The sequence below is a fragment of the Hyperoodon ampullatus genome (genome assembly GCF_949752795.1).
Source record: "Hyperoodon ampullatus genome assembly, chromosome: 4".
In the NCBI taxonomy this organism is placed as follows: domain Eukaryota; kingdom Metazoa; phylum Chordata; class Mammalia; order Artiodactyla; family Ziphiidae; genus Hyperoodon; species Hyperoodon ampullatus.
In genome coordinates this window covers 66,327,736-66,347,074 of record NC_136917.1, presented here as the reverse complement: position 1 = coordinate 66,347,074, position 19,339 = coordinate 66,327,736, and the positions used below count along the sequence as shown (strand labels likewise).

Below are 19,339 nucleotides of genomic sequence, written 5' to 3'. Positions count from 1 at the left end.
TTTGAAGTTCCATAGTTAGATGACAATTTCTGCCTCTGAGTATGAACAGATGCAGAAAAATAAACGATGTCCCACAATGAAAGTCTGAACACCAATGAAAAAAGATGATATAGTACTTTAATTAACAATATTGTATATAACAAAAACAACTTTAGCTTCAGGTGGTGGAGAGAAAAATCAGTGTTTCTAGAAAACTACTAACACATTTTTCTGTACATCACAGAGGAAGGTAAGTGAGACAACTCAGACTAAAATAATCTGTCTTATTCCCTTCCACATTCTGGGTAACATGTCTCTTGACTGAGAAGAAGTATCTCTGCTTTCATTCCATTGCTCTGATTAGGGTTACCAACAGATAATGTACTTCTCTTTCATAACGGAAGTACCACCACTCCAGTTTAGACAAAAAGACATAATGTTCTCTTTAGCTTTTTTGCATTAAGTCAAAATATAGAGATGAGAAAAGAGGACTGCAAGCAAATCCAGTATTTGTTGCACAAGGCTCAACCACCTATTTATCTATCTGGTACCAACATGGCTGAATAAAATAAACAAAAATTACCTGAGGGATTAGAAAAATCCAACATGCTGGTGGTAGGCTGCAGGAGATCGGGGCTGCTGGATGAGAGTGTTCCAGGGATAGGCATTATGGCCAAACTGTGCCTACAGTGTCTCGTTCCCACAATGCTGTCGTCCTGTGATTGGCTCAGGCCTACATCACTTCAAAAGAATGTAATATATCACTTAAAAGTATTTGAGGGGTCTTAATAGTAAACATTTCTATTCTCTGTGCACTAAGGCATAATAGGACCAATTCAAAGTAATGATTTTAAAATAGTACAGCAATTTAAAAAATAGGACAAGTGTAATAATGAAAATGGCAATAAAGTGTTTTTTAACACTTACACTCAAATAAAATTTAACTTACACATCTAGGTAATTCTACTACAGTTGACCCTTGAACAACACAGGTTGAACTAAGCAGGTCCACTTATGCACGGATATTTCTCAATAGGAGTAAATACTACAGTACATGGTCTGTGGTTGGTTGAATCCACAGATGTGAGGAACCACAGACATGTAGGGCCAACTATAAATTTTACATGAATTAACCCCTGCATTGTTCAAGGGTGGAATGTACATCGTAATGTTTGTATTTCATATTTAGTTTCTGCTGGTTTTGGTAGAGAAAATGAACCTGAGTGGGGAGTCCTTGAGGTCTGCCAGTTTCATTAGACACTAATATATATACCCAACAATGCACAGGGCTGCAGCAAGGTTCATCCTCTTGACCGAAAAGCTTGGCAACCTTCTAGGCAAAGGATGGAGTTGGGTGTGAACCCAAGCCAAAAATATGGCAGGTTGTAGAAAACAATGGGGCCAGGTTCAAGTGACAAAATAAGACAGGTCTTTAAACATATGAGTAACTTGGGAACTGCTCAAACCAGCAAGTACAGAGAAAAGAAAAAAGGAAGACGACATAGAAAATAGCAACAAACAACAAGAACAATATGTGACAAACAGAAAGGAGAAGGAAAAAGAAGACCAAAAATGAAAATAGAAGAAAAAGAATTTTACAGTGTCTAGTTTATTCTAAGGTTATATTATTTCTTGTGTGATTTCTCAAGTCTAGTTGTTTGGCTGTTCCCTAGATGAGAACATCAAAACCAACGCAGAAAGCAAGTCATCGAAAGTTAACTGCCTGTAAAGGTTTCAAAAACAAGTATCAATTAAGTGGCCATATTTAAGCAAATATAATATTTTCTTTAAAATATTTTAGAGGTGTTAAATAGGCAATTCTAAAACCATTTAAGAGAAAAAATAACAACAAATAAATGTAACCCTGTCACTTAAGGTTTAGATATCCCCAAAAGTTCTATAAAACATGGGATAAGCAAAACAGTCCTATACAAACATAGGACAGCAACGAAGACTTCCATCAGCATCAACAACCAAAATACCACTGAGTTCTAAGCATTGGTTTTAACTGGTTAAAACCAATGCTTTAGGTTAATATTAATTCCCATCTATATTTTTTTCAGTGTAGCATTCTACCCAGTATTTGCTACATATACAAACAGTTTTCACAGAATACTTACCTATTATCTTGGGATGGATTAATAAGGTCTGAGTGATATGGGATACTTCCTGAATATGTTAGGAGTTAAAAATAAGATGCAGGCAGATTAGGAAACTATGTAAGATGGAGTTTAGAGGACTGTTAAATAAACAGCTAAAGGACAGTTAGGAGCCAGACAAGGATGAGAGCCAGGACAAGACAGAGAGAGAAAAGTCAGGGAGAAGCATGAAGACATGGAAGAAAGCAAAGATAAGTGTGTCAAGAGCAAGCTATGTCAGACAGACCTGGGTTATTAGCTGTGTGACCTCAGGGAAATTTCTTTCTGTTTCTGAACCTTGGTTACCTCCAAAATTGTGAATAATACTATCGATCCCCCAGGACTATGGCAAAGATTAAATTAGGTAATGTAGGTGAGCATTTTGGCACAGAGGAAAACAGGATTCCTACTTTTAAGAAGATAGTAGTACTTTTACTGAAATTAAAATAGAATAATACAGGGACTTCGCTGGTGGCACAGTGGTTAAGAATCTGCCTGCCAATGCAGGGGACATGGCTCCAGCCCTGGTCTGGGAAGATCCCACATTCTGTGGAGCAACTAAGCCCGTGCACCACAACTACTGAGCATGCACTCTAGAGCCCGTGAGCCACAAATACTGAAGTCCGCGTGCCTACAGCCTGTGCTCCACAACAAGAGAAGCCACTGCAATGAGAAGCCTGTACACCGCAACAAGGAGTAGCCCCGCTCGCCGCAACTAGAGAAAGCCCACGTGCAGCAACGAAGACCCAACGCAACCAAAAATAAAATAAATTTATGTATATTAAAAAAATAGAATAATAAATACCTAGGAAGGATTTTACACAATTCACACTGAGAAACAGAGGGGGGGCAGGGTGGGTACAACAGGTAAAGGCACTACAGAAAGAGGAAACGTTTTCCTGGGGGAGAAAATGCAGTCTAATCTTATAGATAAAGCAAAGGGAATATTTTATTTGACAAGAAATTTTTATTTATGCTAAGTTCGTTCCTTATAATTTATTTTAAAGATTTTTTTGATGTGGACCATTTTTAAAGTCTTTATTGAATTTGTTACAATATTGCTTCTGTTTTATGTTTTGGTGTTTTGGCCGAGAGGCATGGGGGATCTTAATTCCCCGACCAGGGACCGAACCCGCACTCCCTGCATTGGAAGGCGAAGTCTTAACCACTGGACTGCCAGGGAAGTCCCGGTTCCTTATAATTAGGTGTGTATTCCTAAAGGTCAGTGCTAAATGTTTTAAGATTAGGTAAGAGAAAAAAAGGAGGGGGGCTTTCACACATATTTATTTATAGCTTTGTAAGTATTCTGGCAACAATTCATATTACATAAAAAATAAAGATTTTTAAAAATGCAAGTCTTTCTTTTATTTTTGAAAACAAACCTGCCAGTTAGTTTTTGGACACAGAGAGTCAGGTAAATAAATCCAAGGAAGCAAACTGTTAAAAAGATTATGTGGTCCTACTAATAACCAAAGTTGAAACAACCTTAACAATGTTAAAGAGAATTGGCTGTCACTTGCAATAATCTGGAATTTACTATAGAGACTCAGAAGTGCATGAAATACTAAATGTCTTTACCTCTCTTACTGATGTTATTTAGCATTACCTCTGCTTTTTAATCAGCAATAGCTATGACACTGCACAGTTAAAATAATATAAAGCTGGTTACAAATTCATGGTAATTAAGGTGAGAACATATATAAATGAAAACTATACTAATGTTATGTACAACCCCTGCTATGACATTAATGAAATAATCTAATTGACAAAATATCCATGCTTGCTTGGAAGCTGAATTTATAAAGCCTATTTGCAAATAATTATGTCATTTCTTACCAAAACAGTCTCCTAACAAAGTGATGCACTAACAGAAACAAGATAGTTTTGAAAAATTCCTCAATAATTCCTGATACTGAATCTACTTAGAATAAAAGTATATTTTAGTTTCATTACATGAAACTAAAAAGGCTGCATAAATATCATCAATATGCAAATAAAAAATAATCCCAATATTAAAAGCAAACAAGGAAAGAATGCTGACAAGAAATATAAAGAAAAAAAAATAATTCCTAATAAGCAAACAAGGCAGTCTACTTCTGGGGCTGTTACAATGAATTATATACTTAGACAATCTATGATGAAAGAAAACAAAAGCTATGATTCAGATTTCCTGAATTGTGAAATATTTCCAGGTCAAGAAAATCCACATTGCTATGTCTTAATTTACAGATGTTATTCAAAATCAATTAGTTTTTTTTTTTCACTTCTTATTTTCAGGAGTATTCTTTCATTTTAAAATTATGTCATGGTTAGGGATTTGGGGAATTACCTATTCTTATCTCAACTATTTGTTCCTTCCTTACATTCATTTTCTTTACTCCTCTCACAGATGTGGACATTCTCTCTTACAGTATTTCTATGACAACTCATGCTGTACTCTTAAAGTGGGTGCTGCAAAAGGCAGAGCCAAGCACCCCTTCCAAAGAGTCCTGACACATAGGAGCCATCGAGAAATTGTGGAATTAAACTCATAAAAAATTTTTCTCAGGGTTCCCTGGTGGTGCAGTGGTTGAGAGTCCACCTGCCAATGCAGGGCACATGGGTTTGTGCCCCGGTCCGGGAAGATCCCACATGCCGCAGAGCGGCTGGGCCTGTGAGCCATGGCCACTGAGCCTGCGTGTCCAGAGCCTGTTGCTCCGCAACGGGAGAGTCCACAACAGTGAGAGGCCCGCGTACCGCAAAAAAAAAAAAAAAAAAAAATTTCTCAATTAAAAAATATTCAAACCAAAAAATTAAAAAAAAACAAAAAACAAGCAAGCAAGCAAGAAATGGAAAATTTACCTATAAAGCTACTTAGAGAAAACCACAATCAACCTTCTTCCTTCTAGTTATTTCATGGTAAATAGCACAATTTATTTAAGCAGTCTTTTGCAATTGGACATTTAGGGTTTTCCAATTTTGTTTTATTATGAATAATATTACTAAGAACATCTGTATATAAATCTTCATCCAATTATTATCAGAAACTGAATTACTGAATCAAAAATATGAACATTTTTAAAGCTCTTAAAAAAAATGCCCAAATGCTTTATAGAAAGGTTGCATCATTTTATGTTCCCACAGCAATCTGAGCTTATTATCCCTCCTGTGTTATCAATTCAGAAACTGACTATTCTAACAACCTGTGGTGAAACAAACAATATTCCATTTAAAACTGTGTATCCTTGATTATTATTATTATTTTAATTTTTGGCCTTGCTGCACAGCTTGCGGGATCTTAGCTCCCCATCCAGGGATTGAATCTGGGCCCAGGGCAGTGAAACCACTGAGTCCTAACCACTGAACGGCCAGGGAATTCCTTATCCTTGATTATTATTGATTCAGAACATCTGATTCATGTTCTTTGCCTGTTTTTCTACTGAACTTCTAGTGATGTGTGTGTGTGTGTGTGTGTGTGTGTGTGTGTGTGTGTGTGTGTGTGTGTAGCAAAAGGGATTGTGTGAATTTATTTGTAATGATTTAGTGCCAAGAAATAACACACATTGTCAAAAATGCAAAGTAGCCAGCCTGAACTGTAAAATGACAAATTCGTTCTCTCTGCGAAATAGGGTCCAGTAGAAAACAGTAATATAATTTGTTTTGGGGGGTATTTATATAAAATATAATTTATAAAATTATTAGCATTATGTTTAGAAGAGATAACCAGTTTAATATTAACTCCCAAAGGGCAGCATTTTATTCATATTTGTATTCACAGCTAACAGACTCCTGCTGGCACAAAGGAGACAATAAATGCTTGCTAACAACAACAACAAAAAAATCCCTCTGAGTTTAAGTAAAACAATTTTTATTAGATCTTTCATTTTGGGAAGTCCTAATATAAAGAAATAATGCTTGAAAATTTAATTGCTCCTGGCTACCTCAATTTCCTGCCTCCTGCTGCAAGCAAAGATAGAATCCAACTGGAGTAACCAATTTTCACTTCCTGAGGGAAACATTATAGAGATGAGATATTGATTTAGATGCCCGACACTTGAATATAGCTGGGTGAAATGTGACACGAACAACCTAAAGTGAGTTGCAATCACAGTGTTCTCTGGCTTTTCATGACACATGTCACAACTGTGCCACAATGTGTTCAAAATGAGACCCTGTTAAAGGAGATCGTGTATTCCAGACCAAACACCCAAGGTTTTCTGGAAATGGAACTCAAGAGAATTACCTCCTGAGGAACTCCCCTTGTGAACTCTTTTCTGCCTTCTGGTCCTCCATTCCTTTCTCTCTTCCTCAATGCCTTCACGCAGCCTTCCTGTCATCCAAAACTGTCCCCAATCTCTTCAGTGTGAGCTGGTCCCTCTAATATTTTCCTTATTCAATTCTCATTTGTGAGAACAAGCCTATTCTTACAGTGTTTGCCATGATGTTGTCGTACTACAGTATGCTCTATATTAAAAGAATCTTGCTATTTTAAAGTTATGATATTTTATAAACCTCAAGGAGAACAGTTCACTCAAAAAGGAATGAGTAATAAACTTTCTAGAAACGGGAGACTTTATGAATACAGCTCAGGATGTTTCAATCCTCTGTGAGCCCCAAATTAATGAAGAACAAACGTGTTTCCCTGAATTGAAAATAAAAACTCATGAAGAAGAGCATTTTCTGATTAGGAAATTCTTGAGATCTTTAATTAAAAGATGAGAGCTGACATCCACCTTGTTCCAAGTTGCCTTCTAATTAATTGCCTTGCTATTACTGCTACATTGTGCTCCACCTTCAACCCCAAATCACTAACACAGCTAAAAGAGAGATCTTCCTAAAAGATCTTACCACATCATATGCCTTTGATGGCTCCCTATTATGACATGAAGTCCATATCTTTAGCATAATATTCAAAATCCTTCACTTACTTATCTATCATGCTTCATCTTTAGGTGTGCACTGAGAAACACAGTCTACTCAAACCTACCAAGCTTGCTCCTGCCTTTGTACACATCAAAACATTTATCACCCTGTAATGGACCACTTGCCTAGTTTTCCCTTTTAGATGATCAACTCATGCAGGGCAAGAAACTTGTTCTACTTTCAGTATTTCTGTCTCTGGATATTGTGCCTATTTTATAATAAATGTGTGAAGAATAAAGGGTTCCTGCTATGAATTCCTTAAAGGCAGGAACTTACCTCTTTCCAGCTCTATAATTATCATCTGGAACAGTGCCAAAAACTCTCAGGAGCCCCAAATTAAGTACTTTCTTTGAATATGCTTTCTTTTTTTTTTTCCCCCACTGATCCACCATCTTAATTCAACAAATACTGAGTGACTACTATGTGCTAAGTACTGTATTTGATTAGAACGTTTGTGATTACTTTAGAAAGTAGATAATATAAAATATACACAGATATAATATATACTAGAGTAATTCCAAGTCATGACCCTGTATTCATTTTATCAGCATTTTACAGGCCTTAATTTACATTTAATTTCCTGAAGTTTTACTCAGTTTTGGTGACATTTCATTTTGAAAATAGAAATAAATTTGATTAAAAAGGTCAGCTTTAGAATTCAGGAGGGAATAAATAGCGCAATAAGAGAAAGATGATTTAAAAGGCAAAAAAACAGGGCTTCCCTGGTGGCACAGTGGTTAAGAATCCACCAGCCAATGCAGGAGATATGGGTTCGAGCCCTGGTCCGGGAAGATCCCACATGCCACGGAGCAACTAAGCCCGTGCACCACAACTACTGAGAGTGCACTCTAGAGCCCATGAGCCACAACTACTGAGCCCGCATGCCACAACTACTGAAGCCCGCATGCCTAGAGCCCGTGCTCCACAACAAGAGAAGCCACCGCAATGAGAAGCCCACGCACTGCAACAAAGAGTAGCCCCCGCTCGTCACAACTAGAGAAAGCCCACACACAGCAACAAAGACCCAATGCAGCCAAAAATAAATAAAATAATTTTTTAAAAAAGGCAAAAAAATAGTATCAGTGAATATGTCCCAAGTTTTAAGGTATTCAAATTTGTAGATCAAGGGACTGATACTGGACCAAAAATATACAAAAATAGATTTCATAGAATAAAACAAGCAATCTTTTCTAAAATTCAAAACAAGGCTAATGGAAGAATACATAATCTAACAACGGTAACTTCTTGGAAGTGATGAGGAGACATTTAGAATTTACTCTTACTTATTTATGGATTGCTTATAGATTTTATGATGCAATAGTTGTATAAAAAACAAAACTGACCCAAAACTTCCCTTCTCCCACAAAAATCTTTACAGTCAATAGGAAAATGCCTACATGTCTAAGATTGCTGTTACCTACCTAAACAGTTTTGGAGGCAAGATACTAAATCGTGTTTTATCCAAAATTTTCCTGATTTTGTTTCTTCCACCTGAAACAGTATTTGCTTTTATTTTCTTGTTTCCTTTCTCCTGTGATGTCTGTTCAATATCTCCTGGTACATCCTGGATTGAGTGGCGATTACTTTTTTTTTCAGCAATTTTGGGAATATGAGGAACACCAGATTTCTCTCGTTCGGTCCTAGTAAGTAACTCTTTGAACACTGTGGAAGTAAATAAATAAAACTGTCATTTCTTTTCTTCTCATTAGAAAGTTTTTTTATCCACAACAAATTTAAAAAATAAACATAGTTGCTTTCTATCACTGGGCCTTTCACAGCCTCATCCATTAAAACTCATTTCATTACGAAATTTATACTCACCCTTTATTAATCAGCTATATCCATTTTTCAGCTTTTATACCTGACTGTACTTATGATGTTGTCCAATAGTGATAAAAGAAATTCACTAGGGAAAAAAGAAATGAAGCAGGCAGATTGCCAGCATGTTTCAAAAGCCCAAGGTTCCTATTTAGGTAATAAGCAGTATAATATAATTGCTAATCAACCCAGATTTTACAGAAATAGATATTTAGATTCTATTATTTATATGTTATCCCTCATCATTTGAGATTAGATATAAGTACTATAAGTCAGGCCCTGTTTTGTAAAATTTAGCCATCAACAAAATGGGAAGAGCTCTGCTGGATCTGCTTTTACCAGAAACAAATAGTACTAAATTTTGTAATATATGACAATTTCCTCAAAGTAACATCTGTGAGACTTAATTCTGTAGAGTGAAAGCCACTAAGCATTCACTACAGTGGTCTGAAGTAAAAAACCAAGCATTTGTAGATAACTTTCTATCAATCCTAAGTCTGGTGAGTTATACTTCATCCTTAAGGAAAGTGCAAGCACAGTGGGGCATTTGCCTTTCCAGCAATCTCTTTGCCTAGATCCAGGCAAGCTTATGAAAAGCACAGTTTCTGGGCTTCCCTGGTGGCGCAGTGGTTGGGAGTCCGCCTGCCGATGCAGGGGACACGGGTTCGTGCCCTGGTCTGGGAAGATCCCACATGCCGCGGAGCGGCTGGGCCCGTGAGCCATGGCCGCTGAGCCTGCGCGTCTGGAGCCTGTGCTCCGCAACGGGAGAGGCCACAACAGTGAGAGGCCCGTGTACCACACACACACACACAAAAAAGAAAAGCACAGTTTCTGTCTTCAAGATAATGGAAATCTTTGGGAGTCACCTTTCAAAGCTACCTTGCTTGATTAAAATATAGTAAATTCTTTTCAGTCATCTTAAAAATTTTCACTGTTTTAAGCCACGTGGTAAAAATAAAAATGCTTTTTTGAGCTAAAATCAAGATACTCATCTAATCAAAAAATATTTACTGACCTATGAACACGTCAAGCACTATGCTAGATGTTTGCAGATTCCTCCTGTTGTGAAACATAGTCAGTCAAAGATACATGGTATGGAGAGAACATAACGCGAGGAACTAGTTAAGAGAGCAAGAAAGGGAAAATTGTCCTTCATTAAGTCACTGTGTTAAGAAGAGATCAGTAAAGTGAGTTGATTTTTTTTTTTTTTTTTTTTTTTGCGGTATGCGGGCCTCTCACTGTTGTGGCCTCTCCCGTTGCGGAGCAACAGGCTCCGGACGCGCAGGCTTAGCGTCCACGGCTCACGGGCCTAGCCGCTCTGAGGCATGTGGGATCTTCCCGGACCGGGGCACGAACCCGTATCCCCTTCATCGGCAGGCGGACTCTCAACCACTGCGCCACCAGGGAAGCCCGGAGTGAGTTGATTTTAACTAGGCAAAGGGAGAAGAAGGATTAATTCTAGGTAGAGGAAATCTCAAGTTTAAAGTACCTGTGGTAGAAGGAAAATTCAAGAAAATGAAGACGACTGAAAAACAAGGTAGAGAAAGGGCTTAATAATGCTATGGGGTAAGGTGTCTGAATTTTCTGTTAAGAGCAACAGGAAATCTCTGGGCAGCAGATATCCCTGGCTGCAGTGTGTATGTAAGGTGACTCAAGAGTGTAAAAAGTAGTTTATATCTTCACTGGACTTGTGTATATAAGTAAAAATCTGCAGAACTTGTGATTTGTAGATAAAGAAATGATTGTGTTAAACTAAAAAAAAAATAGTGAGGGACAAAAATTAATGTCGGTAAGCAAATATAATTATAATACCATTAAACATCAATATCAGATATAATATATGAAACAAAAATGAAGCTGTCCAAGAATTAATAAAAGAAATGTTTAATAAATTTGACTACACAAAGATTAAAGATTTCTCTCTCTATATATATGTATGTGTGTATATGTATTTACACACACAGCCCAAAACAAATGAACAAACAAGGAAAGTCAAAAGACAACTGGGGGGATTCCCTGGTGGCTCAGTGGTTGAGAGTCCACCTGCCGATGCCGGGGACACGGGTTCATGCCCCGGTCCGGGAAGGTCCCACATGCCGCGGAGCGGCTGGGCCCGTGAGCCATGGCCACTGAGCCTGCGCGTCCAGAGCCTGTGCTCCACAGTGGGAGAGGCCACAACAGTGAGAGGCCTGCGTACCGCAAAAAAAAAAAAAAAAAAAAAAAAAGACACCTGGGGAAAAAATTTGCAACCCTTAACACCAAGAGATACTGTTATTTATTTATAAGGCATTCAAACAAATCAATAAAAGATGAATAACACAACATGAAAATGGACAAATGAAGACTGTTCATAAAGAAGAAATGTTCGCACATAAAAAAAAGTGCTCAACTTCCTTCATTATTAAAGACTGTATATCAGAAACTGTAAAGTTGATTATACCCACTGCAGAGGCATTCTTATACATTGATGAATGAAGCGTACATAGATGGGGAAACTTTTAGAAAGTAAAACCGCAGTAACTATAAAAGTAATTCCACTGTGAGGAATTTATCTTATAGCTATATCTATATAAACATAAAAGGTAAGTACAAAGGATTATTACATCATTGTAAATAGCAAAAACTATAAACAACCTAAAACATCCATCAATATGACATCAGATCAATAGATTATGATAATAGTGTGATGGAATTCGATGCAATAACAATTACACAAGAAGTAAACCTGTATGAACTGCTGTGGAAAGGTATAGAATATTGTACACAATGTGGTCCCACTGAGTGTCTTTCTTTAGTATTGTAATTTGCAAAACATGCATGCATTACTTTTATTAAACAATTAAAATGCTAATAATAAAATTATCTGAGTGGTGGGATTTTTAAAGATGTTAGGAAGTTGTGAAAAGTAAGACGAATGGATGAATAAAAACTCCAGAGCAGGAAGAGGGCAAACTGAGATTGCCAGTTGTTTTCTTCTCTGGGGACATTTGCTGATCTAAATATAAACAGAAGGTGAGGCTCAGGTAGAAGGACTCTACTAGAGGAAAGAGAAGTTTTGATGGCTGCAAGTACTGCCAAGAAAATTGGAATACAGAGAGGCACCAAAGCAGTGTCACTTTTCTTCATGAGATATCTCTATTAGTAAGACAAGGCATGAGGCTGGAAATTTCTTAGAATCTCATAGTACTCAGGAGACAAAGTCACACAACAGAGAGAGACTTCCAACAAACACACAACAGATTTATCTGCTCGGGGTGGGAGGCTAAAGAGCTAAGCTCAAAATCTCTGAAGGGAAAAACTTACAAAAAAAGGAGACAGAAAGGTACCAGATTCTGAATCAAGGGATTGGAGGTGGGGGAGGAGGTAGGAGGACAAGGTTGAATAAGCAGAGTGAAATTTCCCACAATCTCTCAGTGGTTAGAGACAAAGTTCCATTAGAGGAGGGGCCTACATCATGCACATGACAAGTCTCTCAACTTGAAACCCAATGGACACAGTCTAAGTAATTCTGCAACCCAGCCTGACCCAGCTCAATTCTCCTTACCCTATGTGATTAAACAGAGGAAATGGCAAATCCTATCTGTGAGAAAATACTAATTTCACTACTAAGGTTCCTTATACAAAGTACAGCATACAATAAAAATTTTAAGACTCACAAAGAAAATAGCCAGAGGGAAAAACAGAATAAAAGATAATCCAAATGTTACAGTTAACGTACAAGGACTTTATAATAACCATTATAAATATATTAAAGAACATAGAGGAAAAGAGATAAAATGGATGAAAAAATGAAGAAAAAGATGAAGAAGTGCAACGAGAACTGGAGATTCAAGTGGATATTCCAGAACTGAAAAATAGCTAAAATTAAATTCAGTGCATGCATTTATCAGCAGACTGGATACAGCAGAAAACAGGATTACTTTCTTAAACACAGGTCATTACAAAATACCCAAACTGAAAGAAAGAAAAAATTGGAAAGAATAGAACAGAATGTAAGAGATAGATGGGATGCAAATCTTCTAACATATAAGTAACTGATTTCCCACATGGGAGGGAAAGAAAAAGGGGCAGTAGTAATTAATAATGGCCATGAAATTTTGAAAACTGATAAGCAAACAACAATGCACAAATTCAAATGCTGAGCAAACCCCATACAAAATAAATACAAAGAAAACTGTGACGAATCCTTGTTACAGTTAAAATTGCTGTGAGTCGTATTTGCATCCTATGGGAAATGCTAGTATTTTTGTTTATCCTTCTGCGGATTGTGGTTCCAGTGTTCAATTTTCAAAGCCTCTGCAGTGCTATACAGATCTGTCCACTTTGTACCACCTAGTGGTCAGTCTGGGACCTGAGTAGAGGTCTACTTGGGCCAGTTCTCAAAGTCTATGATATGCTAAATAGGATCAGATTCATGCACCTACAGGATGGGGGTGAGCCCAGGATTTCATAAACAATTTTATGGGGTTGTTTTCTCCATCTTAGTTATCAACCTGGTACTTTCTAGTTCCTTAGGCCTCCTTTTTTGGACCTCTAGAGGGTAACTGTCCACTGCAGTGCCTTAGGGGTCAAGCAGAGGGGGATAGAGAGAGTGGGGAAAAAAAGCAGTGACACTGGCTTTGTTGTCTTGGAGCCACTGCTTCACTAAAGGGTGAGGAACATTTTGTCACTCAATGCCACTGGATTGCTTGGAGGCTGGGGCCTGAGAATATGGAGAAAACAAGAGTGAAAAAAAAAATCTGTGGGAATCCCCCTCTGTCTGAGCTTTAGGAGTTTCCTTTCCCATTCCTTAAGTCAGGCTGCTTCAGGGTCCTTCTAGGTCTGCACCATAATATTCACATCCAGGTTTCATGTTGCCTTGAGTCCAGTCCAGGGGATACTGGAGTGAAAAAAAATGGTAAATTCACTTCTGGTGGTGGTACTTTGAATTCTCTGAGTTCTCAAACAGATGGATCATGATTTTTGTTTAAGTTTTATTGTTGAGTTCAGTGGGAAATGAAGGGTAGCATGTGTTTACTCCATCTTAACTGGAACTAGAATCCTTAATTTGCTTTTTATCTTCAGGGACATAAGGACATATCAAATAGCACCTTAAAGTCTGTGTTTGATATTCTGGAGCTCCTACGGTTCTGTTTCTGTTGGTTGTGGCTTAAAATGATTTTTCAGAGGGTCTCACAAAGTTTGATTGTTTGACTCCATATTTGGAAACTTATTTTTTACAAATAATAGGCTGCTGCTAGCATCTTCTAAAGAGGATTTCTATTTTCTTTTGCCAGGTACTGGAGACCTAGGGCCAGGTCAAAACTTGAGGTTCTTCTGAGTTGTCTAGAGTACAGTCCACATTCTCTTCAGAGTTAGATACTCAAGTTCTCAATCAGGAACAAATGTTGTTATGATAGAGTGTTCTGGCCTTTGGTAGGCTCTACACTACAAACCTTCTCTCAGCAGCTCCTTCTCTCAGCTACATTCTATGGATGGGAAAATAGCCCTGGGGAAAAAAACATCCTTTGGCGGGGTACAGTCTCAGGATGAGTGGTAAGGGATTTGACACATCCAGAGTTTGTGCTTTTAACAGGTGCAGGATTCCAACTCTTTCACCTTTTCCTGGGAGCCTATTGCCAAAAAAAAGCTCAGTCTCTCAGTTGCTTTTTCTGTACTGGTAAATGCTCCATGGCAGATATGGCTCCAGTTTACCTCTTTAAGGTCTAACTTCTCTGTTCAATGGCAGGCAGCTCTTCACTAGCCAGCTCCTTTAGCTGTTCTCAGTCAATACTAGAAACAGAAGACAAGTTTTTTAAACTAATTTTGCTCAGATTATATAGGTGGTCCTTTGAATTGGGAGTCACATCTTTCTTTCATTCTGGAATGGCCTCTGCCACTGTTTCCTAAATACTTTCTTCTTCACTTTTTCTTTTAGATCTCTTGGAATAGTGCTCAATTGCATTTTGTCTTTTTTTGCTCTATAAAGTTGATTTTCTCAAGTTACCTATTCCTTCTACTGTATGTTTCTGTCTTTTCTACTAAAATATGTCTTTGCATATTTAAAATAACCCCAAGAGGTATTTTTCTCAGTGACTGGCTATTTTCCAAATATCCTGTTCTTGTTTTAAGGAATTAATTTTTGAATCTTTCTGTGCAGAGTTCCAGAAATGGTTTTCTTCTCCTCCTCAGATTAACTATTTTCTCCAAAATCTGTAAGCTCACTTACTAGGTTCTTTACCATCACCCCTCAAAAATCCTGGCTCTCTTATAACTGGTGATCCCTTGCTGTCAGTTCTAATTAACACAAAATGACCAAGTACCCAGTATCATCTAAACAAATCTGTTTTCTGGTCACAGCTTGTCTTTTTGTAGGTGTTCTGACTGTGAATTCCATGCAGGATGACCTAACCACTCAACTTTGCTTCATGATAATGCCAGAGTTACTGGGACTTTATTCCAGGTACCACATCTAGACTAAAATGCTCCATTTCAACAAATTTTCTACTAATATTTCTTTGAAATACTCTTTGGTGTTTTTTGCATGGGGAGAATGTTGGCTGATTACACTCTGGCTGGGGCAAGGAAGGAGGTCTTGAGGGTACAGGCCACCTTCTGTAGCACCACGTAACTCCCACACTCTGCAACATCCAATCTAGGGTTCTGTTGGGCAACTGCTTCTCACCATCCAAAGAGTTCAGAGGTTGTGGTTTCTCTTCCTCTTGCAGCCTTCAGATCAATTTTGTCTCCCAGGGTCCATGTTGGTAACCACTACATTATACTACCTCTATGTTTTTATACACAACCACACTTGATACTAGTAATTATTATGTGCCAGGAACAAAAAAAGTTTAAAGGTACCAATGCTTATAAGTACCCTACAAGGACTTCCCTGGTGGCACACTGGTAAAGAATCTGCCTGCCAATGCGGGGGACATGGGTTCGAGCCCTGGTTTGGGAAGATCACACATGCCACAGAGCAACTAAGCCCATGTGCCACAACTACTGAAGCCTGCGCACCTAGAGCCTGTGTTCCACAACAAGAGAAGCCACTGCAATGAGAAGCCTGCACAACGCAATGAGGAGTAGCCCCTGCTCGCTGCAACTAGAGAAAGCCCATGCACAGCAATGAAGACCCAACGCAGCCAAAAAATAATAATAAAAAAAAGAACCCTATGAAACAGAGCTGGAGAAACTGAATAGAGAGACTAAACAATATGCTTTAAGTGTCAGAGCAACCTCTGCTTTCATATTTTTCAAAATCAGAATCCTTTTATTTTAACCCAGAAGTTCATACTTCTAGATACTAGTCCAAAGTCTAGGAAATCCAAAAACTGTTAAGGTTTAATTATTCTTTGCTAAACTTATATAATATTTGGAAATTGCCAATAGACTGTTATATGCCAGATTTAGCATGATGTAATTCAGTGAAAGGGACTCAAGTGAAAAGAGGAAAAACACCAAATGTTTCATTATTCATTATGACTAAGTGCAGGATAAGGAGGAGTCAAAGTGGGGGGAAAACACACACACACACACACACGTCCTTTTCCATAGGCACAGTTTTAAAATTCAACTCTTATTCCTCAAATTTCAACCTAAATGATGTAGAGAAATTTTTTTCCTTCCTACTTTATAAGGACTCTTAAATTTTCTTTGATAGTTTTTAATTGCTACACTTTTTTTTTACTGTTGCCCTTCTCAGAATTTCAGAGAAAATCCTATGAAATCTAATCAAACTAAGTCACAGTCTTCCAAAAGTTAAAAAAAACCCCAAAAACCCAAATAGTAGATTAAGTTAAAAGTACAAGCTTAGTCCTTGCTTCATTCAAATAGTAACATGATCAAAACATACTATAGGAACAGTAATCAATATTTTTACAAAGAAAGGTATACTGTTATTAAAAATCGGCAACTCACTAATTAATTCAATGTTTTACTCAATTTATTTCCATGAAACAGCTAATCTGGCATTCATATTATTATTTGAGAAAGCTAGCTAAAACATTAGAAGTAGACTGATTTGCACATTAGCAGGGAGAAAAAAAGCCTGACTATGACTTCTCAGTTTCATTCAGATCAATCTAAGTTTCATTCAGTATCTCCAGGCAAAGTACAGTACATAACAGATACTCAGTAGACATTTCATAAATGACTAAGTGTAGTTGTACACCTATTTTAAAACTAAGATTTCAAAGTAATTAAATACAAATAAAAATTCTAGAATACAGAATACTATATCTCAGCACTAAAGATCCTAAAAATGTTCAAAAAGCTTAGATAGAAACATGTTTTAAGTATTTTTACTATCCTCCCTTTCACTGTAGTGATTCTTTTCTTTTGTATCACCAAACAAAAGGGCTCAGATAGTTTTTGACAACAAAACTCACCAAAAATGTTGGTCTTTACAGTAAGCGCAAGATGAGTATTATTCCTCAAAATTTCGAGGGCCTTCACAAACGTTATATTCTCAAAGTTTTGTCCATTTACTTCCATTATCTTGAGAAAAGTGTTTGAAAAATACAAATTAAGACAAAAACAGTATTAGTTATTTCTGCAATCTTAAGTTTAATGGTGAAAAAATAAAACTTAAATAAAATGCACCTATGTGTGAACAATGGTTATCTCTATGAGTAGTGGAATTACTATCTAATTTTTTTTCTCTGTATTGTGGTATTTTCCTAAATCTCTACTACAAACATTTTTTTTTTAAAGTTCATTCCCGGGCTTCCCTGTTGGCGCAGTGGTTGAGAGTCCGCCCGCCGTTGCAGGGGACACGGGTTCATACCCCGGTCCGGGAAGATCCCACATGCTGCAGAGCGGCTGGGCCCGTGAGCCATGGCCGCTGAGCCTGTGCTCCGCAATGGGAGAGGCCACAACAGTGAGACGCCTGTGTACTGCAATAAAAAAAAAAAAAAAAAGTTCATTCCCTCTGGGATCATACTAGAAAAAAGATATTTTTAAAACATAATGCTTTATATACGAAGGAAAAATTTTAATTGTGTCAGATCAGCTCATAAAAATTATCACCTGTGTGTGTATGTACAAATTTTAGTGAAGTATTCTAAATGCAAATTTACTGCATTTGAAAGAGAGATAAATTCATTTACAAGTGGTAAATACATCTAATATCATTTCCTGCCGCTGACTGAATCAGGCAATCAAAAAGCAACAAGCAGGGCTTCCCTGGTGGCACAGTGGTTGAGAGTCCGCCTGCCATTGCAGGGGACACAGGTTCATGCCGCGGAGCGGCTGGGTCCGTGAGCCATGGCCGCTGAGCCTGAAAGTCTGGAGCCTGTGCTCCGTTACGGGAGAGGCCACAACAGCGAGAGGCCCACGTACCGCAAAAAAAAAAAAAAAAAAAAAAAGCAACAAGCACAACTGTGATGGGGTCTTGTTCCATTTGACACTGCTGATCACTCACATCAGGGCTTCACAAACTTGGCTGCACCTCAGAATCATCAGGAAGCTTATTCAAAAAGTGCTAATTCCAAGGAAAAAGGATAAAGAGATAAACACAATGAGAAAAAAAAGGCAGCACAGAGGACAGATCTCAAGGATTGACACAAAGATTTCAAAAGGATAAAAAAGAGTGAGAAACAAAATATTAGGAAAAGAAAAAGAAAAAAAAAAACCACAGAAGTAAAATCCCCAGAGTTCAAAAAAGTCTTCAGTCCACATACTGAAATGGATCATCTAGTACCAGGCCAAAAAATAAATAAATAAAGAGATTAAAAAAAAAAAAAAGATCCCATGAAAATTCTGAATTCCAAAGACTTAGAACAAAGACTCTATAAGGATCACTGTGGGAGTTGTGGGGGGGAGGAGAACCAGAGGTACCTAGAAAAGAAAAATAAAGGATGGTTTGCACTTCTTTTGGGCCACACTAAGTGATGTGATACTTTTCTGTGACTTCAATGTTCTGAGGGAAGAATGACTGTGATAAAAGATTTTTACACTCCATTGAACAAAAAAGTATCATCAAGACATGTAAGGACACATAAAGTTATACTACTCATTTACCCTTTTTGAAAAAAGTACTAGAAAAGGTACTAGAAGTATTATAAGACAATCGTGAGATAAAATAATGGGGACATATGGGCATAGATGAAGTGGAGGTGATCAATGAAATCAGTAAGGCAGGTGCAAATATCTAAATGATTGTTAATAATAAGCTTATGAAACTTAATGCAAATGTCAAAGTACTCTTAAAAGAGAACATCCATAATGTTAAAAAATGACTTATAATCTAGATCTAAAATCTCAGATAATTTCAACCATACTTGGGAGGACTGAGGGAAGAAGTAAAAACATGATAAATTTCTCTCCTCTGTCAGGAATGAAATCACTGGATTTTTCTTTTTTTTTTTTTCTTCCTGTGAAGAACCAGATTCTTAAATATGTTTACCAAAAAATACTAGAACAATAAATATAATGACTCCATGTTCCTTGCTACTAGATATTCTTAATGAGTAGTCTGAGTAAGGTCCAGAAATCTCTATTCTATAAAACTCCTTTAGGGG

At 37.4% G+C, this 19,339-nt stretch overlaps 1 protein-coding gene across 5 annotated transcripts in view; it reads right to left on the bottom strand.

The window, feature by feature from the left end:
- RAPGEF6 (Rap guanine nucleotide exchange factor 6) overlaps window positions 1-19,339 on the bottom strand; it is a gene marked incomplete at both ends in the record, with an annotated part of 241,187 nt that overhangs the window by 48,227 nt on the left and 173,621 nt on the right. For all 5 annotated transcript variants that reach the window (XM_079703308.1, XM_079703306.1, XM_079703304.1 and 2 more), the window contains 3 exons: window positions 563-720; window positions 8,441-8,681; window positions 17,207-17,315. In XM_079703308.1, coding sequence (XP_079559434.1) covers window positions 563-720; window positions 8,441-8,681; window positions 17,207-17,315 — 508 coding nt within the window. The remainder of the gene's footprint in view (window positions 1-562; window positions 721-8,440; window positions 8,682-17,206; window positions 17,316-19,339) is intronic.